This window comes from Lutzomyia longipalpis, chromosome 3 (assembly GCF_024334085.1).
Source record: "Lutzomyia longipalpis isolate SR_M1_2022 chromosome 3, ASM2433408v1".
Lineage (NCBI taxonomy): Eukaryota > Metazoa > Arthropoda > Insecta > Diptera > Psychodidae > Lutzomyia > Lutzomyia longipalpis.
Window position 1 is genome coordinate 29,405,732 of NC_074709.1, and position 19,840 is coordinate 29,425,571.

The 19,840-nt window shown below is 35.1% G+C and overlaps 3 protein-coding genes across 3 annotated transcripts; 1 reads left to right on the plus strand and 2 right to left on the minus strand.

Moving 5' to 3' along the window:
* Window positions 1-3,534: 3,534 nt before the first annotated feature.
* Window positions 3,535-7,169, minus strand: LOC129793740 (zinc finger CCCH domain-containing protein 10-like). The gene is made up of 4 exons (XM_055833992.1): window positions 6,989-7,169; window positions 5,333-5,516; window positions 4,285-4,553; window positions 3,535-4,209 (listed from the first exon to the last, which is right to left on the minus strand). The coding sequence occupies exons 2-4, from the start codon at window positions 5,480-5,482 to the stop codon at window positions 3,606-3,608; spliced, it is 1,023 nt and encodes a 340-aa protein (XP_055689967.1). The 5' UTR covers window positions 5,483-5,516; window positions 6,989-7,169; the 3' UTR covers window positions 3,535-3,605.
* On the plus strand, window positions 5,436-8,740 carry LOC129793744 (uncharacterized). The gene is made up of 4 exons (XM_055834002.1): window positions 5,436-5,903; window positions 5,970-6,249; window positions 6,739-6,976; window positions 8,606-8,740. Exons 1-4 carry the CDS (start codon window positions 5,777-5,779, stop codon window positions 8,738-8,740), a joined length of 780 nt encoding a protein of 259 aa, XP_055689977.1. The 5' UTR covers window positions 5,436-5,776.
* A 74-nt stretch (window positions 8,741-8,814) lies between these two features.
* Window positions 8,815-17,303, minus strand: LOC129793745 (growth/differentiation factor 8). Its single transcript, XM_055834003.1, has 4 exons — window positions 16,934-17,303; window positions 14,770-15,236; window positions 10,560-10,972; window positions 8,815-10,468 (listed from the first exon to the last, which is right to left on the minus strand). Exons 2-4 carry the CDS (start codon window positions 15,185-15,187, stop codon window positions 10,094-10,096), a joined length of 1,206 nt encoding a protein of 401 aa, XP_055689978.1. The 5' UTR covers window positions 15,188-15,236; window positions 16,934-17,303; the 3' UTR covers window positions 8,815-10,093.
* Window positions 17,304-19,840: the final 2,537 nt, after the last annotated feature.

Sequence of the window (19,840 nt, forward strand, 5' to 3'; positions counted from 1 at the left end):
AGATTGGAAAAGAAAAAAATTCAGAGCCCACACAGAGATTATATGTAAAAGAAAAGCAGAAAAAAATATATAAGTTATAGTAATGAATTAAAAAATTTAAGGATGAAAAAAAATATTAGAGAGAAAAAATAAAAATGAGAAAATGTGTTAAAATGCTGTAATATTAGTTTAAATTAACATAAAGTATATTTTGTAGTATATGTATATATTATATATTTTTAATATATTATATACATATAGTTGGTATATATTTAATGAAAAAAAATCCAATTTAGGTGCGACTTTCGTGACAATGCGAAGGAGGTAACGACGTGGTGCACATTTCACGAGAAATGCAAAATTAAAAAATTAATAAAAAATAAATTGAAAAGGAATGAATAAACAAAAAAACGAGATGTTCTATTGGAATAAAAAAAAATATATTGGTTGTTTTACAAAATCGACCACAAGTTCGACATATTAACAAACAAAAAAAAATAAATAAACAATGTTTTCAAAAAACACCAAGTTTAAAAAAAAAATAAAGAGTTGTGTGAGAGATTTCAATGTGATGAGACGCCTAGCGTTCGAGCACACAAATTATATATATTTAAAGAGAGAAATTTTAAATATTGTTTTAAAAAAGAAAATAATAAAATTCAATCATCAAAAACTGATTCTATAGAAAGCAAAAAAAAATAATAGAAAGAATAAAAAAATATATAGAAGAGCATTGAATGATAAAGTTCCACATTCAGGCAGAAAAAAAATAAGTGTGAGTAATGGTAAAAATAAGAATCAATTAAAACGTTAATAAATAAAAAAAAGAATGTTAACTTGAATAAAGAAAAAAATATGTGTGTCACGCTTATAGATAATTCCTGTTTGAAAACAAATAAATAAAACAAAATAATACAGGCGATTTCATTGAATAAAACAAAAAAAAAAGTTATAATACATCTACCAAAGACACTCAAGTTGCCCATCTTTTTATTTAATTTTCTTTTCTTTACTTTTCAAATTAAAAAAAAAATAACTTCGGGACAATTGAGCGGGAATCTCACAAAAATAACGAAAAAGAAAACATCCCGAGAATAATTTTTTCAAGCATTTTGGAAGAGAATTCTTTAGCTTTCACAGAGATTTTCAGTTTATTCTGTCTGAAATTTTTAATTTCTGTCTCATCAATAAATTATCACTCATTTACCTTTAAAACTAATTCTAGGAATTCGTAAGAAAGCAATTTTTGAAACCAATTAAAGAATTTTTGATTTAAAACACTTAAAATACGACATTTTGAAAGGAAAACTAACTTGAAAAAAAATTAAAAAATATTTCTTTAAGATTGTTGAGACACTAATAAAAATTTCAGAACATTCTTAATACCTAAAAACCCTCTCAAAAACACTAAAGAGACACACAGACACACACAGAGGAAGAAGAGAGCAGAAAAGTTGAAGAAGAAGAAAAAATGAAACCCTGAGACACAAGAAACCAACAAGATATAAATAGCGAGAGATTTACTGAAGCTAGTTAATAAAGATAAAAAAAAGAAAATTAAATTTAAAAAAAAAACGAAAAGTAAAATCTATTAAAACAGAGAAAATCTATTTGAAGAAAAGTTTTAGAAGAGATGATCTAATAATTAAAAAAAAAAGAATAAAATATATATAAAAATGTGTTACCTGCAAATTTCTATTATTTATTTCACTTGGCAGATTTTTCTGCTATCTGGATGATGATGAAAAAAAAAATCAATTTAGATTCTATATAATGATGAAAAAAAATACAAACATGATTATGAATAGACCAGTTGACCGTTTTTATTGAAGAGAGATATAACAAAAAAAAAAAGAAATTAGAACAAAAATAAATCTACGTATTTTATTTAACTCTTTATATTAGAATGAAAAATAAAAAAATAAAAAAATAAATGGGTCCTTTGAAAGTTTTCTTTTTTGTCTTGAGAATTAAATGCTTAAAAGGAGTTTACTTATTTTTGGGTTTTCTTGAGTTATTTTTTTAAGATGCAAACTAGATATTAAAATACAAAAGTTAAAAGAAAAACATTCATGAAAAGTTAAAAAGACTATCATTTTTCCTTAATTGGATTTTCTGGAGAACTTGGAAAAGATTTGTTGCAAAATGCCTAAACTACGCCCCAAATGTATTTTATTTTTATTCAAAAAGCATATGCTTTTTTGCTCCTACCAATATTTCTTAAAGAAACTACTGATTATAGCTCTAATGCATATGCTTCACAGATAAAGAATAAAAACAAACTACATTATGGGCGTGATTTATTAGATTTTTATTAACGAATCTCTTTTTAGTTCTTCTCACAACTTTAACTATTAATAATTAATAATATTTTTGAAGAGCTTTCAAAAATGAATAAACTCCTTTTGAGAATTTCTAATTGTATTGTAGTTATGCAAATGAAAGACAGAAAAACATTCAAAAATCCCATTTAACATCAGCTATGTAGTTTTGCATTATAAATGAAGAAAATATATGAAAACCTCCCTCCTTCCCTCTTGTTAAGATCATTCCACACACCAAATCCCGAAGTAAAAAAAAAGATGAAATATAATTATTTAAAAAAAGCGAAAGCATCAGAATGTGTAGGAAACAAAACAAACAAAAAAAATAGAAACGCGTAGATAGCAAGTTAGGCAAAATAAATTCCGATCCTTGTATGCAAAAAAAATGTGTTTGGAGTTTCAACAAAAAAAAAAAATTAAAAATTTCTCAAAAGTACAATCTTAATTAAAAAAAAAAGAAAGAAATCCACGTACTTGACAGTAGATGCACATTAAAAGCCAAAATGATTCCTTCAACTGTGAATCCACTGGCAAGTCTCTCTTCAACAAAATAGCTAAAAAAAAAAAGAATAAACAGAATGATACGATGTGAAAAAAAAGATGAAAATTCTAAGTGGAAAGTCAGTTGAATGTTTATTGAAAAATTAAATTCACAAGAGAAACAAGAAAAAAAAACAGTGAAAAAAAGCTTAAGTCTTTTAATTTTCTCTCTTCATGGTTTGCACGGGTTTGCAGGGAGTAGACAATGTAAAATTCGACGGTTTGGAAGACATTGAATGGTTTTTGTGGGATTTTAACTAAAGACGCATATGCTTCAAACTCGGAATTCGCTCTACTTTCAGTCTAACAGATGAAATTTTGTTGCAAACAACATCAATGCAGTATTACAGCTTATGCAGGGAACTGAAGGATGACGGTTTTTGGGAGTGTCAACCAATGAAACGGTAGATCAGTCTAAATGCATTGAAGCTTTCAACACAAAATGATCACTGAAGAAGACGCATAAGAGCTAAAAGTTTTGACCAAATAAGGATTCATTTCTACGCTCCTAGAGGAACATCATCCTTTCTCATATTTCTGCTGTCAATTGTCATGACTCAACAGACACTGCAGCATATGCTTCATGGTGAAAAATGGAAACAGCTTAATTGGGGGCGTAGTTTGAGGCATATTTCAGCTAAAAACTTCTTTAAATTAAGGGAATTAAAAAGAAAATGAAATAAAAAGCACATTTTCTAGGGGAATAAAGTGTTTTATTGTTATATGAGGATTTTTTCTTTTCATTTTTCAAGCAATCACCGTTCAGTGCGGAAGAATAGAGTGCGTCATGACGGGGTATGAGATAATGGGTTGCGTTGCATTGGACATGGCCAGTGCTTGCGATGTATTAATGGTGAGTCCCATCGATGGTGCCGGCAGGGCTGGAGCCAGCGTAATTTGCGACGTACTAAGTATCTGGGGGGCGTGTGGTGGCCCCAGTGGCGGTGCCGATGTACTCAATGTCTGCTGGGCAGCAGCAATAGCCAGCTGTTGCCCCTGCGATGTATTGGCGGCAATAATAGGTGGCCCACTGCTGGCAATTATTTGTGTCTGTGGTGCTGCCATACTGACAATAGGGGTCGCTTGCACCTGCACAGGTGCCATGGATACAGCACTCAATACCTGAGCCGCCTGTGCTGGTGGTTGTGTTGATGTTGTATTCGTGACGGAGTTCACGACACGTGAACACTGCGAGGTGAGTCGCATTTGTGCCAACAGGAATTCATTGCTGGCACGCAATTCAGCTATTTTCATCTCATTCGCCTCCACACGACGACGCATCATGGCGGCATCCTCCTCAATGCGTCGCAAAGCAGCATAAACATCTGGGGTGTCGTCATCGCGGAAGCGTTTAAAACGACAAGATCTGACAAAATGGGATGAATTTATTCAGTTATGAGACAAATTTAATGAAGAAAAACTCTGAATTTGTCCTTCCTACCCATGTGACTGAATGTCATCAGCTGGCCTCTTTGGTGGACCTTCATGCAGTGGGGGTGGCCTGAACATGCGTGCACGTCTCTGGCCACCACCAAAATGCGGATGTGGCCCTGAATCATCATCACACACCGCTGGGAATTCCCCAAAGCGTCTGTAGTACTCCTCCTCTTGCAGCGTATAATGGAGGAATTTGCAATTGATGCGATTGCAACTTTGGTTCTGATAGTCATGGCAGAACACCACCATTTCCGGAGCCATTACATGTGGATACTACAAAATAGAAAAGAAAGAAGAGAAATTCTTTACTTTCCAATAAATCTCAGAATTTTTCTTTAGATTAGAGATTAAAATAAATTATTTTTATGCAAAAGAATTACGAAATGGAACTTTGAAGCGTTAAAAAAAATTACGTTAGAAGAGAAGGTGAAAACGTCAAATGTTACAAAGGAGACCTCAAACCATCAGACGTTAAAGGGAACGTCAAATATTCAAAAAAGGAAATGTCAAAGTTCAAAATTAACATCAAACGTTGAAAAGGAAAATCTCAAAGATTTGTATAAAAGCGTCAAATCTTTTAAAAAACGTCAGAACAGAAGCATCTGACAGTTGAACGTTTAAGTCAACGCAACAAATACTAGAAAAAAAGAACGTTAGAAAAGAAATGTCAAATCATAAGAAATATGTCAAACATTTGAAAAGATGCGACAGACTGTAAAATGAAACATTAAACTTTCAAAATTAATATAAAAACTTTAGTGAAATGTCAAATGTTAAAAAGAATGCATCTAACTTTAAGAAAACGTCAAAGCGAAAGAAAATGTCAAGCGCTAAAAAAAGCTGTCAAACGTTACAAAAAATCGTCAAGTGTCAAAATATTTCATCAAACTTCACAAAAGAAATGTCAAATTGTCAAACGTTAAAATAAACGTCAAACATCAAAAGAGAAACTGTCAAACGTTAAAAGTTAACGTATTTGAAGGTATTTCAAGTTGTTTTTCAACACTTTTAATCAAAAAAAAAAATCTTTAAAAACTTCAGGCAATACTCACGCGACAGAATTTCCTTCTGCAGTTGCCTTTTTGGAAATCACGACAAATTTTGCTGTGTTTTGTCGGTGTATCATCATTCCCATCCAAATTACATGGATCTGCTTTAATTAATGCATCTACATCACCATCTAGATCATCTCTTGTTGCCATTTTTTGTCAATCAAACTCAATTCACTGAATTTTGCTAAAATATAGAAAGAAACTCGTTGAATGAAAGAACTGGAATGATTACTACCCCAATAATTCCCAACGTTTCCCCTTTGGGCTTTGCTTTCAAACTCTCGCGTAAAAAGGGATTTGTATTGATCAACACGTCTGCTTCGCACAGAGTGTTGGTACCCCCCATTGATTGTGAGCATGTTCTCCCCTTTTGAGGAGCTTGAGGGATAAAAGCATTTGCGCGCGCCAAAGTATCTGTTAGTTTGCTGAATAACCCGCAGGAGGATGTACTGTCGTTTTATTGGTGCCGGCCTAGCTCTTGTGGCCATTCTAGCGTCTTCAGTGGCACAAAATCAACCGAAAGGGGATGAAAATTGCGAAACAATGCCCTCGGAGATTCACCTAATTAAAGGTAAATTCATTTGCAGACTAAGAAGAAGGAAGAATTAGCCCAAAAAATGGTTTTTTGTTTCTGCAGAGGAATTCGATGAATTGGGGAGACTCCAGCGAACGTGCAATGGTGAGGTGAATGTCAACAAGTGCGAAGGGTTGTGCAACAGTCAAGTTCAACCGTCTGTTATCACCCCAACGGGCTTCCTGAAGGAATGCTACTGCTGCCGTGAAAGCTACCTCCGTGAGCGTCTTGTCACGCTGACCCATTGCTACGACCCGGATGGGGCACGACTGGCACAACCTGAAATGGCAACTATGGACATTCGTCTGAAGGAACCCGCTGATTGTCGTTGCTTCAAGTGCGGAGACTTCTCACGCTAGACATTCAATTTGTCCTCTTCCCCTGTCAACCCTTAAGAATAATTAATAAAAAATGCTAAATCACGGCTAAAATAGCATTATGTTTTATGCTTCTCCACCCTGATGACCTTTCTATGGGGTTAATGGCCTTGACGTCTCTTGCAGATGAGGCCAGAGGGCAGGAGATGGCGTGAACGAAGGGAGAGATGTGGGGGTGCAACAGGGCACCCCATGGCTATAGAACATCAAAGAACAACCCCAAAGCCCTGCGGGTGGCTAAAAGGGGTGCCATGTTCGCAAATTCAACAAATCGTTCCTCACAGATGCATCTATCCCCCTCGGGAGTGAGAGGGATGAAGCCACTGGGGAATGGAAAGCTGGAGGATCTTAATGATTAGATGCCACACTCAGTGTCCTCGTAGCAATTCAAGCATGTTGGTGCGTGACTTGGTCGTACTTGCCATGGCCGTGGCAGCAATGGGGCAACCTCGGGCGGGTGATGAGTGCCAAGTGACCCCCGTAATACATGTCCTCCAGTACCCTGGGTGCGTGCCAAAGCCCATTCCCTCATTTGCGTGCATTGGACGCTGTGCGAGCTACCTCCAAGTGTCCGGAAGTAAGATTTGGCAGATGGAGCGTTCGTGTATGTGTTGCCAGGAGTCGGGAGAACGCGAGGCAGCCGTTTCGCTTTTCTGCCCAAAAGCAAAGCCCGGAGAACGCAAATTCCGTAAGGTAAACACTCACCTGCGTGCAATTCAGCCACCAAAAATTCCCCACAGCACTGTGGGAGTCCTTGAGATTCTCCCAAACTCACGCACGTATAAACACCACGGAGAGCTAATGGAAAGTTAGGGTGACAGCGTCGCAGAGCAAAAATTATAACATGGGCACCAGCTGACTTGCTCAGACAGATGCTCTTACTCTTCTTCTTTTTTTTCACCTTTATGCTCGACTTATGCTAACTCGAAATTTTAACCAAAATTTCATGAAAATCAAATGCATGAAATTTTGAGGTGAAGAAGTGTTGTGCAATGATTTTCATAATTTAGTAGCAGATAATGATTGATTTTAAGTATTCTTAGTATTATTCTAATTAACATTAATCTTTTATTTTAATATTTGATTTTGATTAATCATCATTAATCATTTTACTTAATTCAATTTTTCACATCAAATAATTTTCATTGTGAAATATTGAATCCTTAGCTCGTTGTGAGATCATTTGGAAAATTTTTGGGGATTTTCCATAGTTCTCTTTTCTTTTTACTTGAGGGAATTCATGGCGGAATCACAAATAAATGTTAATTAATTTTCCTATAGCAAAGAATGTAAAATATATTTTCCAAAGAAATTTTGTATATTCGAAAAAGCTCTCAAAAGCTCAAATAATGAGCGAAAGTTTAGATTGAAAGTTTTCATAACGATCAAAGGTGAAGATCTTTCAGCAAAACGATCAAGTTTAGGGATTTTCATTAGAGATCCTTGAAAATTAGATTTATTACTTACTGAAGGTTCACTGTGGTGAAGATCACTAAAGCTGGTACCTTAAAAACTTGAGAAATCCTAGGCGAGGAAGCACAAGAAGTTTCCTCAAGATCCTTTTTTGTTTTATTTCAAAATATCTCTCTGATGTTTGAATGGACTCCTATTATTAAATTTGATTGTCTAATTTGGGTTTTCTTCGGATTATCTTGATATGAGAAAAAATTAAAGAATTCTTTCCGGAAGTTCTGGCTGGAAGAACGTGAAAATGAAAATGGTTATGATTAGTAAATACCCCGATGCGATCAGAAATTTTCTAATTTTACCTGAAATATGCAGGTATTTCACGCACAGTACGTTTAACTAGTTAATAATTCTCTGAAATCTCACTTAATTAAGCTAAATCAACGTTAAATAGATTAAATACAGCATAAAATGCAAGAAGAAAGAAAGCCAAACCACCAATGAATCCACCGCTAGTTTGATATTCTGGCGCTGCGGTCGTGAAGAATTTTCTTAGAGATCATTTTGGAGGGAAACATTCAGGAAGCTTGAATCCTTTTTTGAGGATCTTTGAACGTGAAAACTTGAGAAAGAATAGTCAGAAAAATAGCATTTTAAGTTTTAAATTTAATCTCAATTAAAGCCATTTTATAATTAATTAACGGCATGCGTTATATCGCTTCAATAAAATATTTTTTCTTTAATTCCACATTCATGATCACTAAAAACTTTAAAAATTCATAAAAATGTAAATACAAAGAACAAGAAAAAAGTTTAAATTTATTTTAATCAAAAAGAATTAAAAGGCCGTAGAATTTCCTTAAAGAGACCAACAAGACGAAACGTTAAAAAGATCTATTTATTTTTCCTTTGCAGGTTTCAACGAAGGCTCCCCTTGAGTGCATGTGCAGACCGTGTACGGGTGTCGAGGAGAGCTCCATTGTACCCCAAGAAATTGCTGGGTATGCAGATGAAGGACCACTGACGGGTCACTTCCGAAAATCTCAGTAAAACGTCTTCTCTTCCTCCAACATTTGGTGTGTCGTGACAAGAAAAGCCTTTTTTTCTGCTCAAAATAAAAGAAATTTGTTTTTTTTTTTTCAGTGAATATTCTTTTTATTTCCTTACGAATCCTTTCGAGAAAAGAAAACATTAGCGAACGTTAGAAATTTTTCGTGAAAAAATATTTTTCTTACAAACTACTTTTTTATACGAGTCGATGCACAAAAAATGTACTACTTGAAGCCGTTTCTTTTCCTTTTCTTTTTTCTTTACCTAAAAAAATTCTTACGTGACTATAAAAGAGAGAGATTATGGTGTCGAGCAACACTTGGACACTTGGTCCCCAAGCAAAGGCCCCTGAATTTCATTTTTTTTAAATTGTCGTTTTAAGTTAAATTAATTATTATTTTATTTATATGCGGGGGAGTATAAAACAAAATGCGCAAAATGGAAGGAGGAGCCCCAAATAATTTTGAGTATCATTTCTGGCTCGGACTTTTCTCATTTTTCGTTTCAATTTTCCATCCTTTTTTTGTTAAATTACAGACTAATACTAAAAAATATCACCAAAAAATTCTATTTTATATCAAATTCTTTTTTAATTTTATAAATTCTTCAAAATGAAGCTACAAATTCGTTTAACAAACCATCTCTATGTTTTTTTTTCGTTTATCTTCAGTTCAAAATACAAATAAAAATCTTTTACATGATTTTCTTTGTGATTAATTATTTTAATAATTAATATTCTACTAAATAAAGTATTAATTAATTTTGATTTATTATCCTACAATTAAATATTTTACTAAAAGCAAAATGCAAAGAAGCCTTAGTGCAATGTTAAACACATTTTGCTTCACAAATTCACTCCGTGGTACCTTGCGAGGGCATTTTCTTTTATTAAAAAAAAAACATTAAGCAAAAAATTTAATTTAAATTCGGAATATTCGATTTTTTCTCTTATTATTAAAATAAAATAAGTCGAATCGTCGCTGAATGGGCTTCACATTGATCAAATACTCAAACCTTACACACGCCGGAGACATCTAGTGTCTAATGGGAAAGGCACAAAATGGCAATGGTCTCCTCCTACTACAACACTACCTATTATATGTAACTACAAGCAGCACGCAAAGTACCAAGAACTTAGCAATGGGTGGTACTCCTCCTCCTTTCATTCTTGGCGGGAAATTCTCACCAAGGGAGCTTACACAGACTACACAATAGAAACTATTAATATTTAAAAATTAAAAAAAAATAAAACTACAAACTACAGTCGTGCAGGATGGCACGATGAGAGGGTTAAATGGGGGGAGGGGTGTTGTGGGCGAGTCGAATGGAGAGGAGATCGCGAGAGTAAGTAACTCAGGAACAACTACACATCTGTACAATCATGTTCTGGAGCGTTGTGTGGACGATCTGTTCTTGGGGATTGAAGTAGAGCAGCGTCAATGGGGCCATCTTGCGTGGTGAGCAGCAAGCCTGTGCTGAGCTGGCGAGCTGCATCACGTGCGTATGCCCATAGCGCGTCAGGAAGTTAATTGAGCACTCGCCAGAGCAGTAATTAGCATCGTACTGCTTTGGTGCAATAACCCAATCCCAGCCGAATTTATCGAAATCCACAACGAGTGGGTAGCGACAGCAGCGGGTCTCACTCTCATTTTCACGACACGTTAAACTTGTGGAGCGTTTGGGGCGTCGATGCCGCCTATCCCGGGTCACGATCTCAATAAAAGGGACCTGTGAAAATGAAGAGAGAAATAAAGTTTTTTCTTTAGAGATAAAATAGTTCTTGGAGAGAACTTGAGGCCACTCACGTGGGATATCTTACGTTCTTTCCACCGGGATCATCAAGGACTAGCAGCTGGCGCATCCGTGCATCATGCGTCCGCAGGAAGAGCCCATAGTTTGTCTGGGGATTGTTGTACCAATCCGTAACGAGGCCCGTAACGTCGATGGTAATGGTGGCACCAGCACCCGGATCCAGGTTAACCAGTGTGGATGCATCGTCGCGCAAATGAACCATATCCGATGGCTGTATCTGACTCCTCACGACCCGATGGACAGTGATGTTCAGTGGACGGTGTGATAGACTAGGGAGGTCGTGATTCACGTGGCGCCGCAGCCACGTTTCGCCACGCACGAAAATCGACAATGTGGCACGATGAACTGATGCATGGCTCAATGGTGAGATGTGAAAATTAAGAATATCAGGTTGTCTCCGTCCATGACGCATTTTGGTAACTGCAAGAATTTACAAAAAAAAGACAAACAAATAAAATAAATTGTTCGAGAATTTTTAAAGATTTAATTAAGAATTCTTCAGGGATTGTACGAGAATTCTTCACGATTTATTGAAGAATAGTTCAAGAATTGCTGAAGAGTTTTTTTTAATTATACCAGAAATCTTCAAGGATTGTTCAAGATTTTCTTAAGAATTGTTTGAGAATTGCTCAAGAATTGCTTAAAAGGCTTAAAAATTTTTTCTTACTATTTGTTCGATAATTCTTAAAGATTTATTGAAGAAAATTCTTAAAGATTTGTTCAAAAATTATTCCAGAATTATTGTTTCTTCAGGCAATCTTAAGATTTGTTGAGGATATTTTCATGATTTTTCAAGATTTGTTCAAATTTGTTCAGAGATTATTCTCGACAATTACGAGAATTCTTCAAAACTCTTTCAAGAATTCTTCCAGTATTCTTAAAGACTTGAATTGTTCAAGAACTTTTCAAGAAATTCTGTTAAATGAAGAATTGTTTAAGCCTCTGCAAATAATCTATCGACTATTGCTTGAGATTTTGGTCTGAATTCCTAAACCTAATCTTGTAATTTTTAATCTTTGAATTCCATTGAAAATGTTCGTAAAGGTCCGTCAAATTTTCAAGACTTATCATTTCTTGATTAAATAAATTTTAAGAATTTTTTTAAAAGTAAAACAAGATTTACATCAGAATCGGAATATTCTTAAACAAGAAACGGTATTCTACTGATTCTACTTTAAAAAAAATCTTGAAATTTAATTTTAATTTAACTCCCAGTAAAAAAAAAACTTTAAAGCATTGCAGAAGACTTGTTTCGCGCATCTCTGCAGTTGGGTATTTGATTTAATTTCATTAAATAATTTACTTTTTATTATTTGTTATCACAATTACCCACCCATGCGATATTTTTTGATTATATTTCATTTTTAATTTATTCAAATAAAAAAGTAACATAGAGAGGTCAAAAAATCGCCCTCAAAAAGCACATTTACTGGCTCAATCTATGCTATATATAATACTACATATAACACTAATGCGCGCGAGAGAGAGAGAGAAAAAGCGCGCGAGAGCTTCCAAGAAATAAGAAGTGAACTAGAAAAGAAAAGTCTTCTCGGCTGTAGCAGAAAGGTATATACACAGAGCAAAAGGAGGGCAGAGAGGTGCCTTCCAACATAGCACCGCCAGCAAGAAGCCAAAGACGCCGACGTGTCTGGCTGAACGCGGCTCATGCTGACGCACTTTAGCGAGGTCGGTGTGCACTTGGTGCGCAAATTCTTATTTATATCTCAGACGTCTCGACGTCTCTGACGTCAGAATGCTGCTCCGTGTGGGGAGAGAGACAAAGGCACCGCAGAGGACAGAAGACATGCTGCCGGCGTGCTGGGAATTCATCCTGCATCATTTGCTTTAGTGGAGTAGAGAGAAGCTAAATTGCGCGATTTAGCTATATAGCGCGAGGTGTGTGTGTTTAGGCCTGTTGCAGCTTGTATAGCTAAATAGCAAGAGCTTACAAGGCGATAAGATTAGTTGCTATCGCGCTATGACTTTTGTCTCCCCAATAAGCACGCCTGTGAGATTGAACCGGACACGTCACATTGGCGCATACTGGCCGCTAAAAAGCATTGCGCGCAAAAAAAAAAGAACCTCACAAGATGCACAAAAAAACACGAAAAGATAAGTTAATGGGAAGCACTGAAAAGGGGGGGAAGGAAGGGGATAAGGAGAGGAGCACAGAGACTCCCCAATGAGCTGCCGCATGGGTTAGAGCGAGGAGTGTGATGAGCAACATCTCAAAATGCTCCAAAGTTTGACGAATTAAGTATTAATGGTTTTTGTTATCAAAGTAGGAAAAGGATTAGAAAAATTGAAAACTTGTCTCTCTTCTTTTTTTCACATTACGCGATAAATCGCCATTAAAACTCTATTGTTTAGAGGCAAATATGTTTATTCAAATATGAGAGATTTAGAGCAGATTCAATCCCTATAGGCATAAGTTCTTTCTTCATTATTTTTTTTTCTCATGGAGAAGATTAAGCAAAAAATATCCCACTTTGCCTCCAATTACGTATATGAATGAATGAACTACAATTTTATAAAAAAAAGACGCGTTGTGACCTTTTTTGAATCTTTTTTTTTTTCTTTTAAATAAATTCGTAATCAGTTTTAAAGATTTTTGTCTTCTTTTTTTTGAGTTCTCAAAGCCGGTAAAGAATTTTACTTTCTTGGAAAATCTAAAAGAAAATTTTACCAACTCATGAACCTCACTAAGCATGGCATGAAGAAGATGAAATGAACGTCTACGAAATTACAGTGGTGCTCCATTTAATGTGATTTTCATTTAGCTTGGAGATTTTAAACTCATATTAAAATATAAAATCGAAATTGTTCACTATGCGAGACATATGTCTCACATAACGAACAAAACAGCGAAGAAATTACTTTTTTATATAGAATGATTCTGAAATAAGTTTAATTTTCGGTTTCTTTCTCATAAAAATCAAATAAATTTGAGGATTTGCTGATGCACGTGTCGTACAAAATTCAAATCTTAAATTAATTCGTTATACCGATACCACAACGTAAAAAAAAAAGTTGATTATTCTGTAAACATTTCTGAGAATTTCCACAATAAAATGTGCAAAATATTTTCCGCAATCGTGGTAATTGTGTCTTGAAAGTCTCTTAAAGCTACAGTCTCCTTTAACCTAGAATTTTGCCCTAAGGGTGGCAAAAAAGGGTTCCATTTTGTTTTCTCGCCCCTTTTTACGGGTTATATTTTTATGCATGCGTGCGCGTATCCTGTGCGAAACCCCTAAAGTGATTGGGGATATTTTTACCACCACCAACCTCTCCGTGAAATGGGATCCACAAATTGACGTATTGAATTCCAAAATGCCCCGGAGATTGAGAATTGTGCGAAAAAAAAAATGTTGAGCGACAAGACCAAAATAGCCACACGATATGCCCATTGAATAATGCTGGAAAATTTCTTGTCTCGCATTTCAAGATCCCAAATATATTTTTTGTATGTTTTAACACTTTTTTCTTTCATTTACTTTTAATTAAAAAAAAATATACTTATCAAATTGCCAGGAGCTGTATTGCAAATTCACTTGAACGTGTTTTGCATTTTATGTAAAATTAGACGAGGATTTCCACTAATTTATGCAAAAATTCAGCGGAATTTTATATCAAGATGCTACCTACTGATTATATATAGCGATTAAGCGATAAACTTGAAACTTTTTAACGGTTTCTAATTTTCAAAAACAAAAAAGCTCAAAGGAGGATTTTTCCCTTCAATTAAATTCCTACAATCAACATGATTGAGATCGAGAGAGTGTCTCAATAAATATTCAATGTAGTTTAAACATTAAAATTAACTTCGTAGCACATTGAATGTTTACAGCAGAATTTATTTCTTTGGAAAAAAAAGATCAACAAAGAAATGATAAGTGGATGCAAATTCTCCATGTCAGAAGCTTTGAGATTATATATACAAAAAGTCATTTCTTCGTGAATATATGCTTTTTTAGCTTTACGAACTGATTGAATTCTTTTGTGCCTTTTTTTGGTCATCTCTATCAATTTAATTATCTATTTTTTTCATTGCAAATTCTTACATATTTTTTATTCAACAAAGCTCCTCTACGCGAATCATGTGCTATAAATAAAAATTATCCGCGAAAGTTGATTGTTCTTGTAATGATGCACGAAAAATTGAGAGAATTTAAAGGGACCTTTTGTGTGACGTAAGGAAGAAAGTATAAAGAACTCACCTTTGCCCAAAATGTAGAGCCTCTCGGGCACGGGATGTGCTTCCCATGTCATGGTACCATCTGCTGGTGCATCCGCAAGCATGTCCTCGTCGTGATCGAGGGCGTGCCTCGTGGCTGCTGTGACGTTGTAGAAGCTGGCGTAGATGGATTCGGGCACGCGTGGTACGTGCGTGAGATTGGGTGGGTGCTCAAAGCCAAGATTGTGCAGCACATAGGCCTTAATGTACTCAAGGCTGGCACTTTTGAGATCCTCGCGTACCCGGCACGCTGTGCACGTGGGTCGTGATGGGCTCTCGTCGCTGTCCTCGTCGAAGACGTCGTCGGGCGGAAATGCGCTACGGCGGCGGATGGTGTTGTCCGTCTGGCCAGCCGCCGGATATGCCACCGCCACCAGAGCGAGCAACAGCGTCCAGCGCATGGGCGAACACGTTAAAGAGCCCCCTGGGGGCGTCAGTACATCCTACGGACTAAATCAGCCCCACAAAAAAAAATCAAAAAGAAGAAAGAAAAAAAATATTAAAGTTTATTTTTTTGTTTAATCCATCTATCCTCACACCATCTGCGCAATTTATTGCATCTCCGCGAAGGCTAATATGGACAACGTTAACCCCCTTTAGAAGTGCACTATGTATGGTTATATATATAAAATTTATATTTCTTTTATATGCATATTTCCAGTGAACCAATTTGATGAAATTGTTCTTTTCCTGTTTTTAAGGGTGCTAAATTATCAATTTCCGCAAGAAAAAATATGAAGATCCTTCATTATTTGCACTTTCTCTTTTGATCTTCTCCCATGGACATTCCGTTTAATGTCGTTAAACGTTTGAAAAGAAAAAAAAGTACTGCTTAGAGAGGAGTGTGGCAGATTTGGATGAAATCTCTTAAGTAAAGATCAAGCAAGAATGATGAGAAAAGGCTTCAAAGTTTCTCTAAAATCTTCTATTAAGATATAAAATTTAAATCATCCCATGTTTAGAGTAAGAATTACTATAAAATAAAAATTAAAGTTTAATAATTTTTAAATATTAAATTAAAGAGAAATATTTAACAAAAATCCTCAAAATTACCCCATTTTAAATTTATTATGGGAGGAGAGCCTAATTCAGACCACCTAATGTCCTTTTTAGTCAACTAATTTTATAATTTGAATTTTATATAATTTTCTTAACGTTTTTTTTTTTGGTTTGTTAGAGATACAAATTGGGTCGTTTTCCCCTATAAATTGTGATGAAAAATAATTTCAATTTAATCAGAAGAAAATATTATTAGATTACTTAACACGCGCTCACTAATTTAGGCCATTTGCGTAACAGTTAGACAGAGAGAAAGCTTTAAGAGAAAAGAAATTTCTACAAAATTCTACTTTTAATTGTTTTTTTTTTCTTTCAAGCACTTTACTGAAAAAAAATCCTTAACAATGTGCTCTGAATAAAGTCGCACGTTACGTAAAATATTCACAAATTGATAAAGCTGATAAAGACAAATCTTAAGCTCCAAAAAATTCTATAAATTTGCATTAAAATGATGCATTTTTTTCTCACAAAGACCATGGAAAGGTTAAGAAGCTGCAAAGTAAGATAACTTCTTAATTCTTTTTTCCTATGAACTCAAATATCGCGAATTTTTGTGACCAAACACTGATAAAAAAAATGAATTTTATATTGAAATAAATAAGGAAATGCGTGAAACATTTTGTTTTCAATAAATATCCAAAAAAAACAACCAGCACATAATAAAGATTTTTCCTTTATGCTCAAGTCGATCACTTTTCCACCCAAGAAATTATCGCAAAATATGCCACACTGAATCGTAACGAAGAGCGTGCTCTCATCTTCGTATTATTGGGCCTTTTGTGAGTGTTTTAAGCATTCGTTTTTTTTTTTTAAATTTAGGATATGCCTTTGCGAAGAATCGCAAAACTACAGCAACAACAAAAAAAAATCTTTTGGCACTTCACAGAGATTCTCTCTTTTAGAAAAAAAATTATTCAACAAAAAAAACTATTTAAGTGCAACTTTTTTTTTCAACTAAAAATATCGCGGTCGCGTATTTTTCCCTCCACAAAAAGAGAAGAAATTTCAACGAAAAAAAATTCAAGACTCCGCGGAAAAAAAGGAAGATGAAGGAGATAGGAGAAAAAGACGTTAGAAATGAAAACTACCTATAATCGTCCAAATTAGATCTCATTATTTGTGTAACAGTCCTCAAGCGGGGTCCTTCTCCCCACATTCCACACCCGAAGGTCCTTTATAGCGTTTCACGAAAAGTCTTGGCATTCACAAATTTCTCATCACACAACCACTTCACTCCTGCACCAATAATTAATTTTTCTTTAAAAAAAAAAAACGATCTTTTTCCTCAATTTTTATTCTTTTCTTTTACTTTATTTAATTTAATTTTTTTTGCAATATGGCACTCGGTGCACGCGTGCAACCGCTCAACTCCAGCTGTGCGAATCAACTGGCCGACTAAGCGCGACTGCTGCGGCGTATTTAAGCTTGCGAGTGCTGCGTCCAAGTCTCTTTTAACTGAGGATTCTCACGCTCCCTCCGCCGGAGATGGTTTGCTTGGCCCGACTATATCTTACGCGGCGTCTTAATGATCAACGGGTGTGCTCGCGGCATAAATTTTTCAACAACAGCCAAGAATAATATTCTCTCTTTCAAAAAAAAAAAAAAAAAGAACAGTGTAATTCTATGGGAGACAAGTCTCATAAAGAGCTGCTTTTTGATATAAACTGTTGATTTTTTCCACAACTGCGATGTAGTAGGGGGCTTTCGGGATGTACGACAACGTGAAAACGTTTTAACTTGCATTTGGAGTTATTTTTTTAACCCAGATCTATTTAGAATTTTTTTCTTGAAGTTTTTAAAAATTCTTACTTCAGCATTTTAAATTTAAATTGCAAAAATCAATAAAAAAAATCATCAAATCAAATAACGAGAAAAATTATAGAGGAGGAGCTGTTTAATTTGAACCAGTGATCTTTTGAATGCGAGTTCAGACGATTATATTCATTGCACCGTTCTCTCTCAATGTTTTATAAAAATAATTTTAAAAAAATACTTTTTATCGTAAATTTCCTTTTCTCATCAGAGAGTTTTCTTTAACCCTTGGAGGATTTTGCTGGACAAAGTTAACAATTCGTCTTTTTTTGATCGCCACAGAATTAAAATTTATTTAACATTTCGTTATAAATTCTACATCTATAGAAAAGGATCATTACTTCATGATCGTCGAAAGAAAACTTGGAAAGATATTTTCTTTTGAGAGAAAATGAATTTCAAATTTTGAGGTTAGAAACCACGATCCTCCAAGTGTTAGAGAATTATTCTTTCAAATGTTAAGGAAAAAAGTTATAAAACACAAGATCAGCAACAACAATAGCATTATGTTGCGAATTCCCTTCCCAAAAATGCAATGGATCAAAAAGTTTTATGCCATCTGCCCACCATATCTTCCATACACGGCCGATATCTTCCCATGTTCATTTCGCGCTGCGTTCTCGATCGCGTTTTTTCGCCTATTTTCCCGCCAAAAAGCGCTCGGAGAATTGCGCGATCGAGATCGCTGACCGCGACCAAGTGCGGCTGAACGTTTTCAATGTCACAGCGAGGGCGCCCACCCCCCTCTCACCCAGGCCCATGCCGGACTGCGTGTGCCATATGCACCAATTAGGGCGAGGGCTGCACCGATCGCCCGGCCGGCCTGTTCGCGCGATCATCTCCTATTTTGCCGGCATTTTTGTGAAAAAAAATTCCCAATGTGCATCATCTCGATGGAAATTTTAATAAATTTAAAAAGATAATTAAATTGTCCTTTTATTGCAAAGAGAAAGCTAATTCTAAAGGTTTTGCCAAAAGAAAACGTTTTATCCACACCCCTTGACGATTTACTTCTATTTAAAATGATAGAAAAAATAGAATTGATTAGAATACTTAGAACAAAATAAAATTGCTTCTAACGAACACAGGTAATGACTCCGCAATCAATAAATTCTCAATAAGAACAACGGACTTGCTGTAAAATATTGCTGTTCGCTTAACAAAGAACAAACAAAAAAAAACATTGCAACAGCATTGGATCGAAATAATTAATAATTTTGCAATTTAATATTGAATTTTTTTCACGCAAAAATCAATCAATTAAACGAAAAAAGTGGAGAAGAAGCAAATGATTGATAGACATTGTCCTGAAGGCGGTTATACGCATGAAGTATTTCAGTGCAACGATCAAAAAAGAAACAAAAAGAGCCTAAAAGGAACGTGAGGTGAAGGCGAAATGATGCACCATCGAAAGAAATTCCATATGATGGCAATTTCTTGATGGCATTTTACACACAAACACAAAGTGGCGGAGCGAAGTCAACGGAATTCGGATGAGTTGGATGTTTTTTCGGGGTGCCTTTAATCCATCGAAGGGAGCGAGAGATGAATTGGGCAAGGAACGCCTTCCACTTCACCACACACTTTGCCATCATTTTCATCGGCCGCGTCGCATTCAAATGCAATTCATCTTGACTATTAATGTTTAACTGCACGCAATTCTCTCAGAGCCACCTGTCTCCAACGTTCTCCCTCTCCTTTGCCTGTGCATCGGACAGGTCATACCCATAAATATTGGCGCACTGCACTCATAGTCGATTTCCTGCATAGGGAGGGAGTTTAAGTTTGTTTTCTTCTAATTAATTATTGATATTCTAAGTTCCTGGAAGACAAAAAAAATATTATTTTATTTTTCAAAATAATTCTGTAAAGAAATGAAATTTTTCTTTTTAGAAACATATTTTTACTTCTCAGGAAAAACATCCTAAATCGTTGATAAATAAAACTACTTACTAGGCGTCTCCACTGTTATTGAAATAAAAATTAATTTCTTGGTCATCCTAAATACTTTTATGGAAGAAATTAATTTAAGAAAATCATAAGGTTCTAGGTTACTATGCTATACTTCTTGCAAAAAGTCCTCCTTCCAGGAAAGCCTTATGAATTATCCAAAAAATAATAATTTTATCTCTACTCTTCATTAAAGATTCCTAAAATAAGATATATTAATTCTAGTGAAATAA